This window comes from Anguilla rostrata, chromosome 7, assembly GCF_018555375.3.
Source record: "Anguilla rostrata isolate EN2019 chromosome 7, ASM1855537v3, whole genome shotgun sequence".
In the NCBI taxonomy this organism is placed as follows: Eukaryota; Metazoa; Chordata; class Actinopteri; order Anguilliformes; family Anguillidae; genus Anguilla; species Anguilla rostrata.
The window spans coordinates 36648954-36670754 of NC_057939.1; the positions used below are offsets into that span (position 1 = coordinate 36648954).

Here is a 21801-nt window from a genome sequence, read left to right on the forward strand (position 1 = left end):
AAATATATCTTTTACATGTATTGGATTTGCAAAGCAAGTTCTCACACATATCACAATATTGTAATGTCAAGTGGGTGGCACAGTTGTGCAATGGGTAGCACTGTCACTTCACAGCAATTCGTGGGGTCGAATCTCGGCTTGGGGCCTTTCTGTGTGGAGTTTGCATGTTCTCCCCATGTCTGTGTGGGTTTCCTCCAGGTACTCCGGTTTCCTCCCACAGTCCAAAGACATGCAGGTAGGCCAATTGGAGACCCTAAATTGCCCATAGGTATGAGTGTGTGAGGGTATGAGTGTGTAAGTGAATGGTGTGTGTGTGGCCTGCGATAGATTGGCGGCCTGTCCAGGGTGTATTCCTGCCTCTCACCCAATGCATGCTGAGATAGGCTCCAGCACCCCCCGCAACCCTGCTCAGGATTATTGATGTAATAATGACAAATCCATGTGAAACTTTTTAACATAAAACATTCAAATATTTGAATATCTGTGCCATTATTTACATTTTACCATACCTACACCTGACAAATAACACCCCATTAAAAATACTACCATAATCAATTTAAAAAATGTATGTTTGCATGTACTGTAAGTATGTGCAAGCCATTAAAGTATTGAAGGCCAAGTTACAACAATCTTAGATCACACAAAACAAGCTCTATTCCAGAGCAATGCTACCCAATGTTTCCTAAATTATTTAATGTAACCTTGGCCCTGTGTTTTTCCATCTTACCATTTGAAGAGAGAGTGGTCATTCTAATATCAATACTTTTAATGGCAGACCTATATTTAGCAAGTTTTAATTAATGACATAGACAATGTATGTGTGTCACTTGGCATCTTTGTATGTTCAAAATGTGTTTTTCTTAAAATATCAGTATACAATATCCTGGTATTTTTGACTAACTTAAATGCAAGTTACCAGTTGAAAAACGGAAATGGCTCAATCCGTATGAAGGTATTAACATTTTATTATTGACAGAAATGCTATAACATTCTTTATATACAGGTGCAGTTACATGGTATCTGTTAAAATCTTAAGATTCTGCAAGTTTTTCCAAATTTGGTACTTATTTTTAAAATAGTTCTTTTAACATACAAAAATGTTCTTTGCTCATACTTTAGACCCTTTTCTGTCAGATTCCTCAGTGACTTTTTTTGATAAGTCTCTCTCGAAATTAAATACTTTACATTACTTTATTCACAAAAACACAAGGCAAAGAACCATAAATTGTACATATTAACAAACTACTTATTCTGCATTTACTTTGGTTCATAACAGGGAGGAGAGATGGGAGTTCTAGAAGGGTCAATTCCATATTTGAGGCTTGGAGTCCCAGGTAGGATTCTGGATAATGCTTTTTTGCTTTTTGAGGATAGCCACTTCTCCCACAGCATCCTATATTTTCCTTTTGACTAAAGACACCCAGTTTCACCAGAAAAATAAATGTGCGTGTATAAAGCAGTCCAATCGCTTTGTGTATCATATAAGGTGCAGAAATACTTTCATGAAAGCATTTGAGTCAATTAAAAATAAGCTTTTCTAAAAAAAAAAAAGTATTTAGTGTACTGGCCATCTCTGTCCTTGCCTACATCTCCTTATGAAGTGTTATGATTTGTGTGCAGTGCAATTATTCCACTTTTAATACGGATCCATTTCGCAATTGAGCTAGGCTCAGTATTAAACAGGAGGCACTTCATACCAATATTTGCTAATTATGCATACTACAGAACACACTGCAATGCAGAAGTTCAGGTTTTCTAGGCCCTCTTCATTAACTGTGGGGATTCTGAGGCAATTTATGAGTCAATTACTGGTAAAAAATGAATTCATGTTTACTTATTTCTGGACATTCATTTATTTATTGATGGCTATTGACCCAAAGGGCATTTCAAAAATACATTCAGTCAAGAGATAATCTTTCTTCAAGGGAACCCACCAATCGCAGCAGTACCATAAAGAACGTTAACTAATCTATCAATAGCTGATGATGTGATGTGCAGAAATTTACTGTGTTAGTCTCTTCACTCAGAAATCAATACAAATTATTTCGAATAATCAGTACAGGGCCAGTATCAGTCTGACCTGGGGCTGATGAGAGAGTAAATAGCAGATATAGGCTTGACCGATCAAAGACACTTGGCTATAGCACTCAGATTTAAATTAGTGAAACTGATGCTTCAGGGAACATTTCTTGAAGGACCCCTTAGCTAAATGCTGATTGGTTCTGACCAGCAAACTGATGGGACATGACAGCTCTGGCCACTAAGGGGTTTCATGAAGGTCACTCATCACTGGCCACAATTGTTCATTGAACCCAACAGTGAGGTGTGTGTGTGTGTGTGTGTGCGCGCATGTGTGTGTAAGCCAATCAGGTGTTCGGTTTGGATTCTGCTGCTGCAGATCAACCTCTGCACTGTAGCTCATTCTTGAGGAACCAAGACCAGGTCAAAACCTAGTATATGGCTGGACCTCTCCGGCCGACCAATGGTGTAACTTCATCACTCACTCAGTCACTCAGTCACAGACATGTTTTGTGCGTTTGTATGGCTGGCCCCGCTGTTGCGGTCCAGCCAAAAAGGATAAGAAATAAAAAGAGAAGAAAAGAGAGAGCAGACTAACATGTAAGAAGGCAGGCCTAGGGTGGGTTTGCTCCGCTGCTTACACAACTATCAGCGAGACTGCCAGTGCCAGCAGACCACACAATTTTCTGTATTCAGAAAGTCTAGCAGCCTCATTGAAAATAACTACAAATAAAATAATAAAATCAATTATTAGTTCCTTTGTGCTTCAAGCTCTCAGACATCTGTTCCCTGCCTGAAAACTGCCTTTGACATTTCCAGAGAAAATCTTTAGGAGGTGACATACAATGGTTTACCTTTATTCTCGGCTGTTGCTTATTTCAGCAGACATGACAAGGCATAAAACTCTCCTTAAAGAATGGGTTGCGATTTAAGATATTTGAGCCCACCAGATAAAAAAGTGCTTTTGCGCAAACAGATAGAAAGGATAAGTGAATGCAGTTGCCCTGCAGAGCCAAACATGCACAGCCAAGCTTGTTGGGGACCTGCGGTAAAAAAAATATTTATCTTCAGGTCCCTGCTGTTAGGGAGGTACGGTGCTTCCAAAAAAGAACATCCAAACAACTCTGGCTTCACAGCACATAACGAAAACCTTCTTTATATGACAAAAAATATTTTACTAAAAGACTCTACCTTATTGTCCTAACCATTTGATTCCCAATCTTCTGGAATTCTGCATTGCAGGAAACATGTAAACAAACTGCATTAGGGCATTGTCAAGATTGCTTATATTTAGTAGACAAAAGCAGGGGGTGGGGAAATTTCCTCACTGTTCAAATGCTGAAACATAAAACTTGGGTCAGAAGTTGTGGAAAAGTACATTTCCACCTTTGTTCTGGCTTACTAACACTACTGATTTCCTGCAGGAATGTTGGAGTCCTGAAAAGTCTTGAAAAACAGGTTGGAATCTGTCAATCAATCATGCAGAGGCTCCAATCCAATGATGCCTCTTTGTACAGAATTAGCCCTACTGGGTCCAAGTTAGCTTCCCCAGCAAAAATATATTCTTGTCTCAAGTCTTCGCTCGCAAGACTATGGCTGGCATTTTGTGATTTTGAAGAGACATAAAACTTGCAAAAGGGCCAAAATAAAATCTATTATTTGTTTCCCTGGAACTCTTTTTGATGAATGTGAGGGGTCATGATCATGAATGGAGAGATTGCAGCTGGTGAATTAGCTACATTTGCTCATCTTTGATTCGCCTTATCTGAAATTTACCAGTTAATGCCTATGACACAAACCTTTGTTGACTCTCTCAGTACTGAAGTATACACATAACTTTTCATAATCCAAATACAAACTGGACACCAAGCTTTAGTGGCCTATTACAGAAACTATGAATTAAGGGGTCTATCACACATATTTGGACGTTCAATGACAACATAGTTGACAGCTTGATCATGAAAATCAATGGTTAGAATCACCACAGGTACTGTCCTATCAAATCCTTTTCATTGATTAACTTAGCGTTGCCCACAGGCTGAGTGGATAAAGGCACACAAAAGTGGGACAGGGACGACTAGTCTTACATCCAAACTGTTTGGATTAGTATTTTGTTAAAATGTTAGCTGAACATTACACTAATAGTTGAATGTGTTTGTCTGGCATTTTTGCATCAACATTTATCTGTTTTTGTGTTAACATCCCAGGATAAAGTCACAGAAGTGCCGGCTAAGAATAGGATGGACCCAAGTTTGACCTATGACCTTTTAACCAAAGCATGTATGCACTTACCTTGGCTAATAAATTACAGCACAATAAAGGACAAAGAACCCACTGCTTAAGGGAAACTGAAAACCTACAGTTGCCTAAATTTGAGTGTAATACAGCTGCATTCCAGTCACAATTTTCCAATAGAAGCTGAAAGTGTTCTTCCCCATACACTCCCACAAAGCTATGTGTGGCCTTCCTTGTCTTTCTTCTTGGCTCTGAATAGTCTGTTGGCCATACTCCCATATTTGTACTATCCAATCATGCATTGAATGTGTCTTTGAGGAAACCACATCCCTGGGTGAAATGGTTTTTGGCGGCTTACCTTGTATCTCAAAAAGAAAAATATTTTTGTCTACATTGAGCGCAATGTACATAAGCAGCAATTTGTAAGAAAATGTTCCCTGTTCACGCTTTATTGAATTTAACTAATGCAATGTATTTATAGGAGAGATCAGTTGGGTGGCAACAATGTCAAATTAAAATGAAGGCAGATACATTAATGAATGCGTTATCTTTTTGTACGCTTCATCAATTTCTTTTAAAATATGACAGTAATTATAATTTTTATTTCACTTGTCTAAATTTTTGTTCAGTGTAGTGAACCTTGGCAGAAAGTTTGTTGTTCCACATAATAAAAAAGTTTTTCCACACAAGTTCCTTTATCTCCTGCTTGTAGCCTGTTGAATGAGTTGTGTTGTAGCAAGGTTAATGTGGAAAAGAGTTGCATGTGGAACCATCCATTCTGAGACAACCCACACACCCAAGTGTGAAGAGGAAACTCATACTATAAATACTTGCAAGTAAACTGTGAATATCATTGGGATAGATTAGACTACAAATTCTCTAATTCTACTAACTTTCTTTAGCAGCTGCATCTTTTGATCTATTCTTCCTGTTCATTCAGCTTGTGTTACATTGGAAGAGTTTGCACCAAATACATTCAGACCACCATCGGGGAGGAACTTGACAGGAAATACTACACTTGATATATTATCCTGTGGTCAAGGAAATGTCAAACTTTTCACACTTTACAGTACTGTTTCTGCAATCGTTCACACGAAGGTGATCATGAATACTATAGCGTGTGAGTTGGCTATGAATATGGGGTCTCCAAAGCCATAGAATCACAATGATACCACTTTGAATAGCAATAATACAACTTTGCAGAACAGTTCCAATTATCTTAACAATGATACAAAGTACTGCTATCATGATCAACTTCTGTATCACCTGTCTATCAGGTGTCAGGTGCAATCTCGACAACATTCAAAAGCAGTGATGAGTTTGGTTCAGATAATTCTTCACTATGGATACATGTTGATTCAATTATTTTGAAACAAAATAGCCTTCCAGCTCCTGAATATCCATAGTGTGGCCATTACCAGAACTCTTGTACTTGAACTGAGATTCAACAATGGTATGTTAATCTGGTTAGGGGATTTTTTATATCTCCCTTGCACCGGGGTCTGCTAAAAACAGGCTGCAGATTGTAGCACCAGGACTGCAGCACTCATAATCACAAGCATAAAGCTCACTCAAGCTTAATTGCAAGGGTGTGCTTCATTGATGCAAATGGCCTCCATCTCTCCGATCAATCGATAGGGTCTGACTAAGGTATCTGTTTCATAGGCCATGCCCACAGTTGTGCCCTTGTTTTAATAGGGGAGGGTTACAGGATGAAGTGGGTGGGTTCCCATATACAGGGAACACATTCCATCACAAATAATAAGCAAGTTTGCCATTTCTCATAAATGCTAAAAAGAACAACCAGTGCACAATACAGGCAAATGTCAGGACAGGAAGGTGTGCCAAGAGTGAGGAAGAGATGATGTTCCATTAACACTGAGTTCCCACTAAACATGGTCAGGCCATTTGCGTTATCCTCCTTTCTGCCTGATATCATTTGGTTCCTTGGATCTCAGTTGTCCATTGCAGTGAGTTCACTGTTTAAGCCCACCCCCAGAATATCCCAGCCATAGGTTCCCCCTAAAGAACAGACTCCTTGTCTCTTTCCCCAGCCCTTGGTCTGTGACATGGGTGGGGCCAAGGGGGTCAGGTTCAGGTCGGTGGGTGGGATTGGAGGCTGGGCGCATCAAATGCAGGTGGCTGGCTGCGCTGAAGGAGGCTGCTTGCGATTCCTGATGGCTCCAGACTTCTCCTTGTAGGCCAGACACATCTGCTGGGAGACATCAACCAATGCACTTGCCACGGCTAGTCCTGCAGGAGAGTGAACACACAAAATGGGTCAAGCCGACCAGTCTATAGGAGTGGGGAAGTGAGTAGTGTCAAACAATGAAAGACTATCCAAGACAACCAGGACTATCCCAGTTATCCAGGATAATTAATCTGCTCCTCCAAACAGTGAATCAGTTGTGACTGCAAATCAATATATGAAGCATGCAGACATGGAGAAGCAGTTTATATGTTGTTTGACGGAATATTAGAATGGGCAAGGTGTGTGACTATAGCCGCGTTTCCACCAAAGGTACCCAAAACTTTTAGTCCCATGAACTACTTTTCAAGGAACTAAAAGGTTCCTTCAGCCCATTGTTGTCTGCGTTTCCACCGCGGTCTAAAGACCCACGAAGATTAGGCAAATTAGTCCGCTGATGTATGAAAAAGTGACGTTGTCATCGGTCCATCTGTCGTATGATTTCTTCTGTAACTCCATACTACCACGAAAGTACATTATTTTCCAGTACCGGGACAGCCCGTGTTTATTCCACTTATACAACGGGTTACCAACAATGACTATATATGGTTACTTTAGTATTTATTGATTTTTATTGATAGTTTTTTATTGATAGTATTTATTGACTTAATCACCTGAAATTGAAATATTCTTCCGTCGGCCGTTTGAGCATATTATTTTACCATTGTCAAGCAAAACTCTGGTTGGTAGTTCGACTTGGACCGTTGTTATGCAACAAACAGGATATAACAGGCCAATATACAGATTGTAACTGTTTTATATATCCTCTCAAACACATTCATTATGTTTTTATGCAAACATTCACTTTCATGTCTTGACATCCAAGGTGACACAATGCATTCACATTCCACAAATAACTGGTAACAACATTTATAGCAGAAAACATGCACACGTCGTAAACAATTTACTACTGAATTGATTAATTCGACTCTCATCGTCATTTCCATATATTCGCAAAATGACAACAATAAATAGAATGAGAACTCGGCCTTTCGTGAAAATGTAAATTAATATTGCAGTGGTACAGGCACCGTTTGCTTTCATCTTTTAAAATTACTGCTAGTGGAGCAGCTAAATACTTGAAGTGTGCCCTCCAGATGTGAACCATGCACCATAAATTAGAGTCCATGTCTAGTCTTCCTGGTCTTTTTGTGGATTTGAAGAATTGCAGAGTAAAATTATGGCAGTTTGAAAAAGCAAAAGGGACGATTACTATATATAGAATTAACCTTTTATTTTACCCTGACAAAAAGTGTGGAAGGTGATTTTTTCCTGTTTGCTTTTACTATATCCCCGATGTAAATTACCCAGAACTACCGCATACCTCACATAACTGTGTCAAGCATTTTGAGTCACTTATAATGGGCTAACAAAGAAAATCCGGATGAAAATATTCAGCAACCGAATTATGCCATTTGAATGTTTTGGTACATAATATGCTGTCCCAGCACGAATGCTTAATATTTTATAAAACAAATTTAATGCTAAAACAAGAAAAGAAGAGCACACGTTATAATCCTCAATCTTAATTTCTCATCTGTAGATGTTGGCAGGCTATAACCAAAAGTAGGCTACTGTGCCGCATAACATAAAAGTTTGAATTCAAGTTGAAAATAATAAATCGGATTTCCGGCTGCAGATTTTTAAAAATGGCGGTTGAAATAAAATGCTGCGAGTACTCGACCAATCAGAAATGTTCGCGCTTGCGCCCCACCCCAAAAGTTCCGGTACTTTTAGAAAGTACTACCCCCCGAGCAGGGATTTTTTGGGGGTAAAATAAAGTCCCCGGAACTTAATTTAGACCCTGGTCCCTGCGTTGAAAACACACAGAGTTCCTCAAAAGGTTCCTAGTTCCTGGGGAAAGTTCATGTGGTGGAAATGCAGCTTATGGTTTGATTGTTGGTGCCAGACACGGAGGCACCAGCATCTCAGAGACAGCTACCCTCCTAGGCTTTTCATGCATTACAGTCTCTAGAGTTTACAGAAAATGGTCCCATCTTGCCTTTTGTCAATAGTACAGGCTGCTGGTGGTGGTGTAATGTTTTCTTGGTACACACTTAATACCAACTGAGCATCATTTGAATGCCAAAGGATGCCTAAGCATTGTTTCTGTCCATGGGTAACCCTCAAAGTCCAAAGTCTACCCTTTTTAAAATGGATAGTTCCAGCAGAATAATATGGCATGTCACAAAGCATGCATCATCTCAAGCATGACAGTGACTTCAGTTCACTCTGATGGCTCGCACAGTCTCCAGATCTCAATCCAATAGAGCACCTTTGGGATGAGACAGAACTGGAGGTTTGCAGAAGGTATTTGTGGTTGAAAAATCTTCAGGAACTGCGTGATATGAGTTGGTATAAATTATTTTTTGAGCATGATATTTTCAGTTAATTTACAACATAAAATGCTCTACCACTGGCGTATGTATGTTGTGTCATAATATCAGCAATAATCTGGGAACTAGGACGATTCCAGTAAGTTTGTTTTAAACTACTATCAGCAAATATTTATATGACCCCAATATTATCATACATCTCTCATTTTGTTTGGTTACTTTGACTTTCTGATATAATTTTCTTAAACATAAAAACATATAACTAGGCTTTCCTCCATAAAGTTTTACTGTTAACCAAGCTATTTTAATTCTGAACTATGACATAAACCTATCAATGTATATTTTCAAACTTTATTTTGCCTTACCTTTGAAGCTATTTTTTCTCTTTCACTTCAGAAAGATATAGTTATCTACTGTGTTGCTATGCACAGAATAGTACACTCAAACATAAGTATACTACTGCTTATGATGTTATAATATCTTATTAAGGATTGATAATAATTATTTAACAGAAAAAAGGCTTGCAGGGTAATGGACTCTTCGAGTTAAGCAATGATAAAAATGATTCAATTAAATTTGCCAGAAAGAACTACAAAGCCCCATAGCATAGTGTGCTCCTGGGAACATTAACAACAGTTAATGCTACTGCAGACCTGCCAACCTTGGGAAAATATTTTGAGTACCACAATAGTCAGTGTAATGCTTAGTTCACATGCTTTCGCACCACTTCGCTTTGCACACGACAATCTGCAAGAGACACACACACACACAAGCCTTTCTTCATAATTATAGTTTTGAATGTAGAAGTGATCAGGCAAAATTGTATAATCTGACCTGATTCTAAAATATCACTTGCACTGCACTGGGCTATATTATGATATACTTGCAAGTCAAAAGTTTGGGTACACCTGCTTAAAACCATTTTTTTTTCATGATTAATATTTCATTATATGACATGTGCTTATACAAACTGATAATCCTAAGTGAATTGCATTTAATGATTTAATAATAATGGAAATAATTAATTTTGTATATTGTAACATATGTTTTCATTTTCAAGTATTTACAGAAACTTATGTTGTAATGTAAAAAAAAAAAAAACTTATGTTGCAATGTAAAACACTGTCATTTATGAATAAAAAATAAAAAAAATAAAAGTTTTTGTTCATGATTTCCATTTTTATTTAATAATTAAACAATTGAATCAGCTTATATAGGCACACATCATATAGAGCTAATGAAAAAAAATATTAAATAGAAAAATGATCTAGGAATGTAGGCCTTTGTAACTAGAGGTTTAGCTAAATTATTACATGAAGCTTCTTGGTGGCTGATGTCAAAATCATAAATGCACAATGTGCATGGTGCGGACGTTTTGAGGGGCGGAGGTACAGCCATTGCTCCTGATATTTTGCTCCAACAGATTGTGCACGATTCAAATTTAGAACAGGGGGTCTCCGTGGCGTTTGAGTTACTGCAGCTAAATAATTCCATCAGTTATTCACACCGTAGCCGTCTCGTAACGAGGCTGAATCGTATGCGAGCTACTACTAACTATATACACAAGTCTATCTCGTTAGGATATACCCCTTGAAATGCATCATCACGTAAAGTTACCGAACATGTTTTAACGTTTTATATGTTAACATTACGGTCACATTTCTGTGCTTGATTATTACTCTCCCACTCATTTTACCTCAGCAATGCAGCGTTACGCCTCGGTGGATAATCAAGTACCGCTGTGTATCAGTGGATGTTATGTGGGTCGGGGAGGGGTTACAGAACCACAAGCACAAGGTCGCATCTGGTCCAATCCGAGGGATGTAGTTTAAATGCCGAATAAATGTACGGTATTGTTTTGTATTGATTGATTGTTTTCCGTAATTAAATTAGAATAATAATAATAATATATATATATATATATTTTTTTTTTTTTTTTTTTTTTTTTGCGTAGTTTCAGTTGGCATTTCGTACATGCGTATTTTGACCAAGAATTGCGTGTTTGGTACACAAAATGCGTGCAGGTTGGCAGGTCTGCAACTGCTTGTGTTTGTATATGGTATTAGTGACATAAAGAAGCCATATCTAGAACATACTGGTTTTCAATTAGTCTGGTAGACATCCAGTATTTTCACAGAGCACATCACACTTCGGTGTATATAAACAGTGTATGTTTATCTTAATGGTCAGAATGGAATGCACCCTTAGCATTAACACCCCCTCCACTCCAAACACATTTCACTTCAGAACCCCCTACAATACTGTACTTGCTCCAACAGACATAGGCTAGTTTGCTTGAAGTGGCTCAGTTTGTGCAGGCACGCACCAGAAGTGCAAACTTCGGTGAGTTCAAGTATTGGTTACATCAACTCTGACTGGAAGTCTGGATAGGCAGGACACATCTGTCCCACCAGAGTTAGGGTGGGTTAAATGACGACACAATCGGTGACTCCAAATGACTGACTTTTAAAATAAACTTTAGTTTAAAATTAGAATGCACTGTACTTTGAATCACATTTTCGATTGCATGAAGACACAATAAAGGCAAGTCATTGACTTCATATCCATGACACAAGATGCAATGCTATCAACCCTGCCAACGCCTCAACATGTACGCAACTTTTCCACCATGCCTCAGACACCTGCAATGCAACAAACAACCCAAACCACCAGACTCATCAAGCTCAATTTATCACAGGCATAGGACCTATCAGCTCTGCCTTAGTTTTGGGACTGGTACCTTCAAACTCAGACTGCTTTTGCATTCACTTTCCACAGGTGATTAAGAGCTTTGATGCTCTTTCTTCAGATAATGTCAGGTACACTAAATAAGGCAGGTGATGTGTGAAGCCATAAACAATGACGACGGGATATTGGCTAGCTCGTATAACAGCATGGGTTCTTAAACTCAAGACTTGTTTCGGTACATCATGCTCTTTTGGAACCCTGCTTGTGTTGGTAGGTGAGGTGTTATCAGCAGATGCTAAATATTACAGGCTTAATCGCAGATGGTTTCAGTACAAACTACTCAACCATATCATGCCTACAACAAAAAAGGAAATTAAACTAAAAACCATGACTAGATTAGATTGACATTAGAATGCAATTGGATCTTGACTTTCAATCCAATCAGCCTTATTTTTCTATTGCGGCGTAGTTAATTTCCATTTAATGCGCAATCCACAGTGTCTGTTTTCACACAATTGAAATGAAACAGCCTTTGGACATATATTAATAAACCAGCTTGGCTATAAAACATTAAGGCACAAAAGAACAAAATTTCAATGTGCTTTACATCAAAGAACACGCAGGAGAAATGCCTGTTTTTCTGCAGACACACTTTTGAAAGACACAATCTTGTGCGGTTGTGAAGGACCACACTGTAAAAGAATACGTGAAAGCTCTCTTTTTGTACACTGCATGAACCAAAATGCTCCAGCTTTCACCAGCTCCTTCAGACTGCAGTATGGCAGGCAGGATAGTCCGCAGACCACAAATTCTTCCTTAACATTTTCCTTCCGATGGCGGTCTGGCAGTCAGGGTGGCGCAATGCGGTGTGCCGTGTCAAACAGTCGGCAGATTACAAGGTCATTGCCCTGCCGGTGGCAGCTACCAGATAACGACAAGTCTGGTGGAACGAGGGGAAGAGCGCGTGATAAGCAGAGCTGCACAAGACGAACGCAGTGGGAAGCACGCGGAAAAGAGAGAAAGCCCCTGCTTCCATCAGTGGGGAAGCTGCTGCGGACTGCTGAGGGGGGGACTACAGAGAGAGGCAGAATGTAACAGGAGCGAAAGACAGATCAATTGGAGATGGAACAATAGAGATAGAAATAGAAGGAGAGTGATAAATAAAACAGAACAGAGGGATGGCCTGAGGAGAAAACAAGAGTGGAAATAAACACACCGAGAAACTGAAAACAGACAGACAGACAGACTGACATACACACACACACACACACACAGAAAAACCCAGCATGCACAGATATAAATGTAATTTATAAGTACCAAAATGAATAGATATTAATTACTGCTCCTTTTTTGGTATAGTCATTTATTTGTATGTACCTCTGAAAATTGTTAAACATTTACATTACATTAAGGAATTTCAAATCCAGGGCGAAATTACATACATAAGGCACTGAGTTAGTTAAATATGTCTTCCTTTAATTCCTTAATTAGTTGATAATGTATTGTGCTTTTCTTATGCATGTGAATGCCTGAAGGCGTACTGAATTATAATAAGTGAAAATTGACATCACAAATGGACATATGTCTATTAGAACTGTGTAGTAGACAATCATAATAATTACAGTTATTAAACCAGAGAGGAGAATCAGAAGAAGAAAAGTAAATAATGAGGGAGCCGTGGTAGAGGGAAATGCAACACAAAGCAAAAGATCCAATCAGCCGGACTCACCAGACTGTCCAGGCGGCGGGATGCCTCCCGATCCCCGGGGCAGTCGGACGAAGATGGACAGCACGGCTGCCTTGTGCCCAAAGCAAGGCTCCAACGCAATTGGCTTGGGCACAGCCTGAGAGAATGTAGCAGAGGTCAAAGGTCAGCAAGTATCTGTGAGTGTACACAGGAGATCAGCAAGTGTACACAGACTGTAAAGTCAGCTGTGGATGTGCTTTTCTTCTGAGACTCAGAGGAGAGAACCACTCAAGTTACTTAGCATTTCAGTGATGCTGGCCTGAATCTGTATCGCTCTGACAATCTGAAAAATAGATGGGCTGACTGCTATAAACCTGTGACTTGAACTGCATAGGAAGCACTAATAAGCCAGTAAGAGCTAATTATCCAAACTGAAAATGGGTCACTTTCACATCACTTACTGACAAACAGCATTATCAAAGATTGAACCTGTAATACTATAAATGTTTTACAGTATCTGGAGAATTTAGCATTTAGTGACTGTGTTGGGGTGACACTCAGAGCAGACATATTTAAATTTTCCGTAGCTGATTCCGTTGCCTGTTGTGTTGAGAACTCGAACTATAGGGAAGACAAGAAAACTCTGCAAGTAATTCCCGCACCTGATGATCACTGGGAAAAACCAATTGGAGCAAAATTTGGTTTTCGAACGAGGTTGTCACACCAAAACTAAACCATACCTGTTTGCTCTTCAAAATCCTAAGACCCAAGGATCTATGACAACACATTACAAAAATATATTGAATTTTGCAAACAATACAGTTTGCCTAGAGGATTCTTGGGGACCCTCTTATAACCCACATAAAATTCACAATCATGCTGAACACATCAATGTCTCCTTTGTTAGAAATCTCCACTCTCAGGAGAATCATCATGGGAGTAGCACAGAGCCTCTTATTCACCACGTTTCTTCCAAACTCACCTGGACACTTTGTAGAATTTGCAGACGTAGACAAAAAACTTCCCTCTTGGTAATTAAACCTGAATCGGGGCCAACTAAATTACCACTTGATCTGCCTTCTGCCTCTGACACCGGCAACAGGCAGAATCCAAATGTCTCTGCCACTTAATTCCTAAAGTGTCGGATGTAATCTGAAAGTCATTTACCAAATGGGGCTACAGAACTCTTAATGCGAAGCAGCAGCACACGCGGCACACTTCCCTAAGTTGTTCTCCCTCACCTGGTCCTGGTGGGACGTTACCACTGCTTAACATTGACTAGAATGTGCCCATCATTCTGTCTCCCCTGCAATATGGCCATTTTCCACACAAGTTAGAGCAGTCCCGATTGAAGTGACACGAGTGCATATCTGATCAAAGCAGAGGGGAGTCTAATTTCAGAACAAGGGAGGAAGGAAGAATGAGCAATGACTGGTCTGAAAGACAATCCTTTGTGTTCTCCATGGTCAACTGTATCTGTGGCTGCTACAGAGAATATATTTGTGGTTGCTGCAGTGCAAACTGTAAAACCAGGAATTCATTGTTCCTCAACAGATGCAGCTATGCAAATTGTATCTTTTTGTTACAGAGATATATGACAGCAATTCTATCTATTGTACATCACGGAGTGCACATTATATCTATTAGGTCAGTACAGCGCACGTTCTGAGGTACAGTGGTTTTTGCTGTTCACAATGTACCGTAGTTTCTGGAGAAAAAACTGCATCACTACTGTTCCAATAAAGTTAACTGTATCACTGCAGTTGCTGCACAGTGCACTGTAAAGGTACACTACATGAATAATCCATATTTGTTGGAAACATACACTAACTAGCAAGGATGAAGGACAGTGAGTATCAAGGGCATTCTGGTTCCTGTCCGTGTGTAATATGAACAAGTGGGTTATGCATTCTCAGGGCTTGAATTACGCATTCTGAATATTGAGATTTCAAGCTCCAGCCCTGTTAATGATGATATTCACATGATGAAGGTTCAGACAGCAAGTAACAATACCAATGAATTGGGATACAACTGACAGCAATCCCCTGCTCAGATTGCTTAGTATCATCGACATTGGCAGTGAATAAGAAAATACATAATTGAAAGATATCTTATATATCCATCCTAACTGTAACTAATGCTGTTGAGGGTGTGACAGTAATATTTGGTGCCACCGACCATATAAATATAAGTAGTGTATACCACAAAGAGTATAGTACAGTATACATACATCTTTTTGCTTTCTATAGCGCTTTTACAGAGAACTGTCACAGACATTTTACAGAGTAGCAAAAAGTCTTTGTGACAGTTCTCTGTAAAAGCGCTATAGAAATAAAATTGAATTGAACTGAATATATGAATATATAAACATCCACATACAATCTGATAATTTACCAGTACCAGCCGTATTTTTGTTTTATGGTCCAAATAATGAGTTTTACAGCTGTATGCTCTTTTCTATTTTGACTTTTGATCGTCAATGTGCTTTCTGGCCTTGATGCCCTCGAGTCTAATTAAACTTTGGTCTTACTGCCTTGTGATTTGGCCTTGGTGCCCCAAATTCTGGCCTTTGTGGCCTTGCTCTAAAAATAACTAAATTTGAAGTCTGCATTCTGCATCGAAACTGTACCAAAAAATGAAATATCTTACATATTTGGACACAACCATGATGAAGAAAGCACATTCAATGTGGTTTCAGTGTTACAAACACTGGGTGCTTTAGTCATGACAACCAACTATTATTACTTCACTAAAAATAAATTATAATAATAATAATAAAATTATTTCAATTATTGAGCAATTTGTTCCAAAATATTGCCACAACCATTTTATATGCTAGCAGATGCCCCAATCCAAAATTCCTCAATATTTACAATACCCTTGAACACATAAATCATATATGTAAATAACAACAGGCATGTTAAACTGTTTATACATCAGTATTTATTAAGAGTCTGACTTGGCTGCTCTGCTACCAGGGTCCTGCCTGAAGTATAACACAACACAACACAACACAACACTGCAAGACAGTTTACACAGTCTAACTGAGCAGCACAATGCTGATATTCCACCGATGCCATGACCCAATTTGCTCTGAGTTAACTTTACATTCCAGTGCAGCATGACAATCAGTTTCCACCTCTGGCCCTTGTTATTCATGTTAGCTGCATTTCCGAGCAACACTGTGGTTGTGTTCCACCTCTGGCATTTTGGAACTGTTTAAAAACCAAAGGCTACATCTTAATGTATTATGAAATGCAGACAGCAGATAAGGGAGGCCATTAAGATTTCTCTGTCCATTTTTAAATCCTTTCAGTTCTGATTGTTCCTAAATTCATCACAACACCAACAGACACAACTGTGGGAAACAATACGGACAAAACTATTTGACAGGACTGATTTATAACTTCAGCATTTAATATGAATTTAATTCCGAAGGACAAAATATCAATGATGACAGCACAATGTTCTTCCAACAAGAGAAAGAACATCTCTACTTAAATGCAATTATTTACGCCCTGCTTTAAGCAAGCAGGCCTATACTTAATTTAGTTTGTTGTGATATATCATGGAAAACTAAATTGCAGTGTTGTTGAGTTTACTCTAAAACCCTGTCTGGGAGCATGAGGCATAACATTCAAAGTAATAGTTTGTCCCAAAATGAAATGTAAACACTCGCCTTCTTACCCTGAGAATATTATTTTCACTTCAAAATATCAGCAGGTTGCAGAATACAAAATGTTATGCGCTGGGCCTCAATCCAATGAATGCAAGTCATTGGAGAGAGAGAAACACATCTCAGATTCTATTTCAATTTGTCCATGAAATATGAAAAATGCATTGACTAAAATTAATAACAAGGATTTGTTATATTGGTGCATGTTGATTGATAATGTTAAACTTTTGTGTTGGCCAAAGTTACACAAGTACTGTGACCACTGCTTGGAAACCTGAATTTATTTTAAATGGCATTATCATGAGCAGAATCTTGTGAGCATGAAATACAGGCAACATTTTTATTTTATTAAAAAAAGAGGTCTCATTTTTGTTTATTTTTTTGGGGAGGGGGGGGGTAACACATTAAGGCTGAATCAGGTGTGAGAGTAAGTGGATTATTTATAATGATGGTCCTTTAATTAGGGTGTCGACAGGGCAGTGGACTGGGCTGAAGGCGGCATCTCTGACATTGCCCATGTCCGCTGCAGTCAGTCGAGGTCGCACAGAGTCAATTAGAGGGCCTCTACTCAGGGAGTGTACCTCGTCTCTCTGCTCCAGGCAGGGTACTCTGCAGACAATGCGGTGGAAGCCTCTATTGCCTGTGGAATCCGGAGCAGAGATTAACTGCACATGGGCTTTAACACCAGTTCTCTATTTGTTAGCCCCTGTTACTCTCGATGATGCCATTTCTAAGCCAGGTGGGGAGGTGGGGGGGGGGGGCAGTGTTGTTGGAGCTTGGAGCTCAGGAGAGCAGGACAAAGATGACGCCTGTTATCCTGCTGGAAGAAAAGCAGGAATTCCAGAGTTTTGGTGTTGAGTCTGACCCACTCTCTCCTGTGAAATACAGAGGCCCTGCAGTTTGCAAACTCCTGAGAGCTATTTATCTCTGTGCAGAAACGCCTACTTCATCCGTTCGACAAATGGAGGCTAAACAAAAATTCCATGAATCTGAATTTTTCACACTGTTACAAAAAGCCTGCTGCATGCTAAGGGGCCGATTGTTTTGCTTGAAGCACTGTGTTTCTTTCAGATATAGACTACTGACGTTTTTGGAGGAGACGGCTTTGCATCTGCTGCCACCACATGTGTTACAATTATCAAGACTTGCCAGACGTTGGATATTTCCTGCAATTAACTCTCATTAATTACACTGCACAATCTTGACAAGAGCACCTCAGTCAAGCTTTAACAAATGTCAGAAGACTGATAAAAAGTGTGAGTCTGAGGTGTTATTCCCTTTTTTCTCTCTTGTGAGGTTCAAAGCGCATACGATGTCTGGAGCTGAAAGGTGTTGTTGGCCGTTGGCACAATAAACAGCCCTCAATCTCACTTTTTTACCACCTCTCCCCAAAATCACCAACTTCCCTCTAGTCGACTAGCCGAAAGGGTGGTTCTAACAATCCATCTTTTTCCTGTTAATGTCATAACTACTAACAGGATAGTTAATAGATTGCCCCCCAAAAGGCAAGAAACACATTTAAAAAAAGAATTATTGGTGGCTAACGAGGGGCTGAACATTTCCAACCCTAGTTTGGAATGCCCATTTAGCCATTTGCAGCCACGTTGCTGCTTGATCCCTGCTGCTGGTTCGGGACAGCATAGACATGCACAGTTTTGCAACAAACAACGTGGTGTTAGCTTCTTATCACACCACAGCCCACAGCCAGGCTTGCAGAGTTGAGTAGAAGGAAGACCTTTCCTGCAGCTTTGGCATGCAGTACTCGGGCACCCAATCAACTAGGGCGGTCACGAAAGAGTGATGGAACACATACACCTGACTGACTGAACCTTCCTGTGCCCTGCGTGATGCAATTGCCAATTGTGCTTTGCCCTACGAAGGTACCAGTCACAGTCAGCAATGGCACAGTCCAAATCCCATCACAGTGGGAAATCAAGAGTCTGGGATTCATCCACGCACCACAGTGTGGTACCTTAACCTAATGAGCCACCCAGAAATGACAAGAAACACAACTATTTCCTTCCAGAGTGCAGCATATACTGTTATAAAAAATAAAAAAAATAAAAAAATCTGTCAAAGTCAATTTAATATATTCTATGCATAGAATGTTCAAAATATTATATTGTACACCTCTAAACTATAGGCATAAAATTACATGTTTAGGGCAAGTGTCGAGGAATATATTGGGTGATACCATTTATGTTATGATGCATATTAAAATGCATTTAGATTTTATGTTGTACTAAAAATACAGGAAAAATACAGGAAATGTTGTACTGTACTGTGAATACGGGGAAACAGCAGCACTATAAACATAGGACATGCAGAGATCCCTTGTGTTATAACCCGTTCCACTTCAGGTACATTTTGAACATTTTGGCTACTCTGTGTTTGATGTCAGCCATGATCTACCAGAAGAGTGGTAGAAAAACAGTGCAACAAGCGATGGAGTGACAGATTCTCCAGATAAAACATAATGAAAATGCATGCGTGCATGTGTGGGTATGATAGCGTACGTATGTGTTGTTGGGCAGGCGAAAAGACTCAGAGCATATCCTGATATAATCTTGCTGCTCACACTATACCAAGCAGCAATGGTGTTGCGTGGGGTCGGTGCGGGGGTGGTAGTCGTGGTAGAGTAGAATGGGAAATCTAAATTGGATCTCTGGTCCTGGATAGTTCTGGAATCATGAGGTGAAGGCTGGAATTAGATGGAAACATTCTGAAGAAGCGAGGGGGGTGAGGGGTAGGTGGAGGGGTGCTAGTAATCAGCGATTCAGCATCAGAAGGCCAATTCATTTACTTCATTTCAACACACAATACAGAAAGAACAGAGATAAGATAAAGAGTTCAGCTGGAACAAAAAAGCATACCATGTGAGTTTGCGTGCATTTCTGTATGACGCCAGGAGAACGAGGATGAGAGAGATGAAGGGAAGAGAACAGGATGAGGAGAGAGATTATGGTTTATGAATGAAGTGAGAAGCCCAGAGAAAAAGAAAGGGGGAAGTAAAAATGATGAGAGATGGAGAGAAGATGGAGGGAGTGAGAGGGAGAAAAGATAAATGGAGAGCCAAAGGGAAGAAGAAAGACGGAGTGTGAAAGATCAAGAATGGAGGAAGGGGAGGAAGTGAATGAATATGTACAAGGCTCCACAGTGGTACTGTTAACCTCTATGTTTAGCCGAAGCAGGATTATCATTTCCTTTGCTTAGAATCATTTTAGAATTAGAATTTTCCTCATATTATGCTAATTATTGTTTTTAATTAGCCTATTCACATATCATTATCATAGTCAAATATTTATATATATCCTTTATTTCCAAACAATTCCAAACAAAGTGTCTACGTCGACAGACGTATAGAATTCTGATTGGTTGTGAACTCTATTGTTCTGAATAAACCTGACCAAACCTCACTACAATATGTATAATTCACAAAGCACCTGTAGTGGGTGGAAAGTGCATACAAATGCACTACCAGGGATATGAAAGTCATTCTACAGAGATAATGTTAGTTCAGTAGAAGTCATTCATTCAAAATGGGCAAATTCTATGAATTAAAATTTTGGGTTTTTTTCATCCCTGATCCCAAGCACTGCAATGTCTTACCAACACACCACCAAATGTCCCACTTCGTAGAGCTCTAGTTAATTGTAAATTTTAAAGTGATATTTTCACTTTGGTATAACATAAATACATTTATTTAGCCCACCCCTAATAATTGCATCTACATGGGTATTAGATCCCATTCCCTCCCATTCATTTTTGAGGCCTTGCCAACATTAATAGCACTAATGTATACCTCTCAAAAATGAATTGGAGTGAATTGGAGATAATACGTATTTTAGATGCAATTATAAGGGGTGGCCTAATGAAATTTTATGATGTTATACCAAAGTGGGCTTGTACTTTCTGAATGTGTTTTTTACATTGATATGTTTGTTCATATTGATCATTTCTGTTTACTTCTATTTACAGTTTTTATTTTATCATTTTTATAAATATTTTTCCCTCAATTTGTAATTATATTTTCAAACAGCTATTGCTTGAAAGTTCTAGAGAAAGAAGCCACCTTGCACAATCGAAAGGCTGGGTTAACTTCATGTGTGTGTCTGAGTGTGTGTGGTAGCCAGGGGTGGGGTGGCATTTCAAATTTTGCCAAGGACACCAAATAGCCTAGGACCACCACTGCCTAATTACGTATTAAATTACTAGTTAATTATTATTTAACATTTGTTCATAGGAGAAAAATCAATTAAACACATTTCCTTTTCCAAAGCATTTTCAAAACATTCTTTTTGATTTGAAGCCTCAAAATCTTACTTCAAAATAAATGGATGCTATGGCACTGTAGAGTGTTTGATGCTATTTCACTTTCCACTGTGTACAGGATGCCATATTCCAGGGCGCTCTCGCTAAGGCTACACATGGCCATCCTTCACTTGCACCACCAGTCCCTGATGGACCAAACGTGGCAGAATTATAGACAGCTTTACCATTCTTAATCCTCCGCCTGCTGGTGCTCAGATGCACTGCCTCATTGTGGCTGTTGGTATGTGGAGGCTCTGTGTTGAGGGCGGAGATGACCAGCCTATAATAGGCTACTGAACCCTACTGAGTACATCAGCTTTTGTTCAAGTAAGGTTGAGCAATGTAAATAATATAATAAAATTCATACAGTAATATATGAGTATATGAATAATAACAGTAATACTACAATACATAGTGACAGTAATCTCTTCTGTGTGAGAGTTTTCCAGGTACCAACACTTTCAAAAAATTCAGTAGAATACATTTATGGTTACTTTTAAATCTGAAGAGAAAACAGCCAGAGGGTTTAAGTACAAAAAAACAACAAAAGTCACACTTCTCTCCCTCTGTTTGACGTTACGGGTTCAAGCACCCCGCCCCC

The 21801-nt window shown here is 39.3% G+C and overlaps 1 protein-coding gene across 2 annotated transcripts in view; it reads right to left on the reverse strand.

Annotated features, from left to right (window-relative positions):
• Positions 1-1540: 1540 nt before the first annotated feature.
• Positions 1541-21801, reverse strand: part of LOC135259617 (attractin-like) — a 193150-nt gene continuing 172889 nt past the window's right edge. For both annotated transcript variants that reach the window (XM_064344174.1, XM_064344173.1), the window contains exons 28-29: positions 13256-13370; positions 1541-6507 (exon numbers count right to left, since the gene is read on the reverse strand). In XM_064344174.1, the coding sequence (XP_064200244.1) occupies positions 6383-6507; positions 13256-13370 (240 nt within the window). In that variant the 3' untranslated portion in view covers positions 1541-6382. The remainder of the gene's footprint in view (positions 6508-13255; positions 13371-21801) is intronic.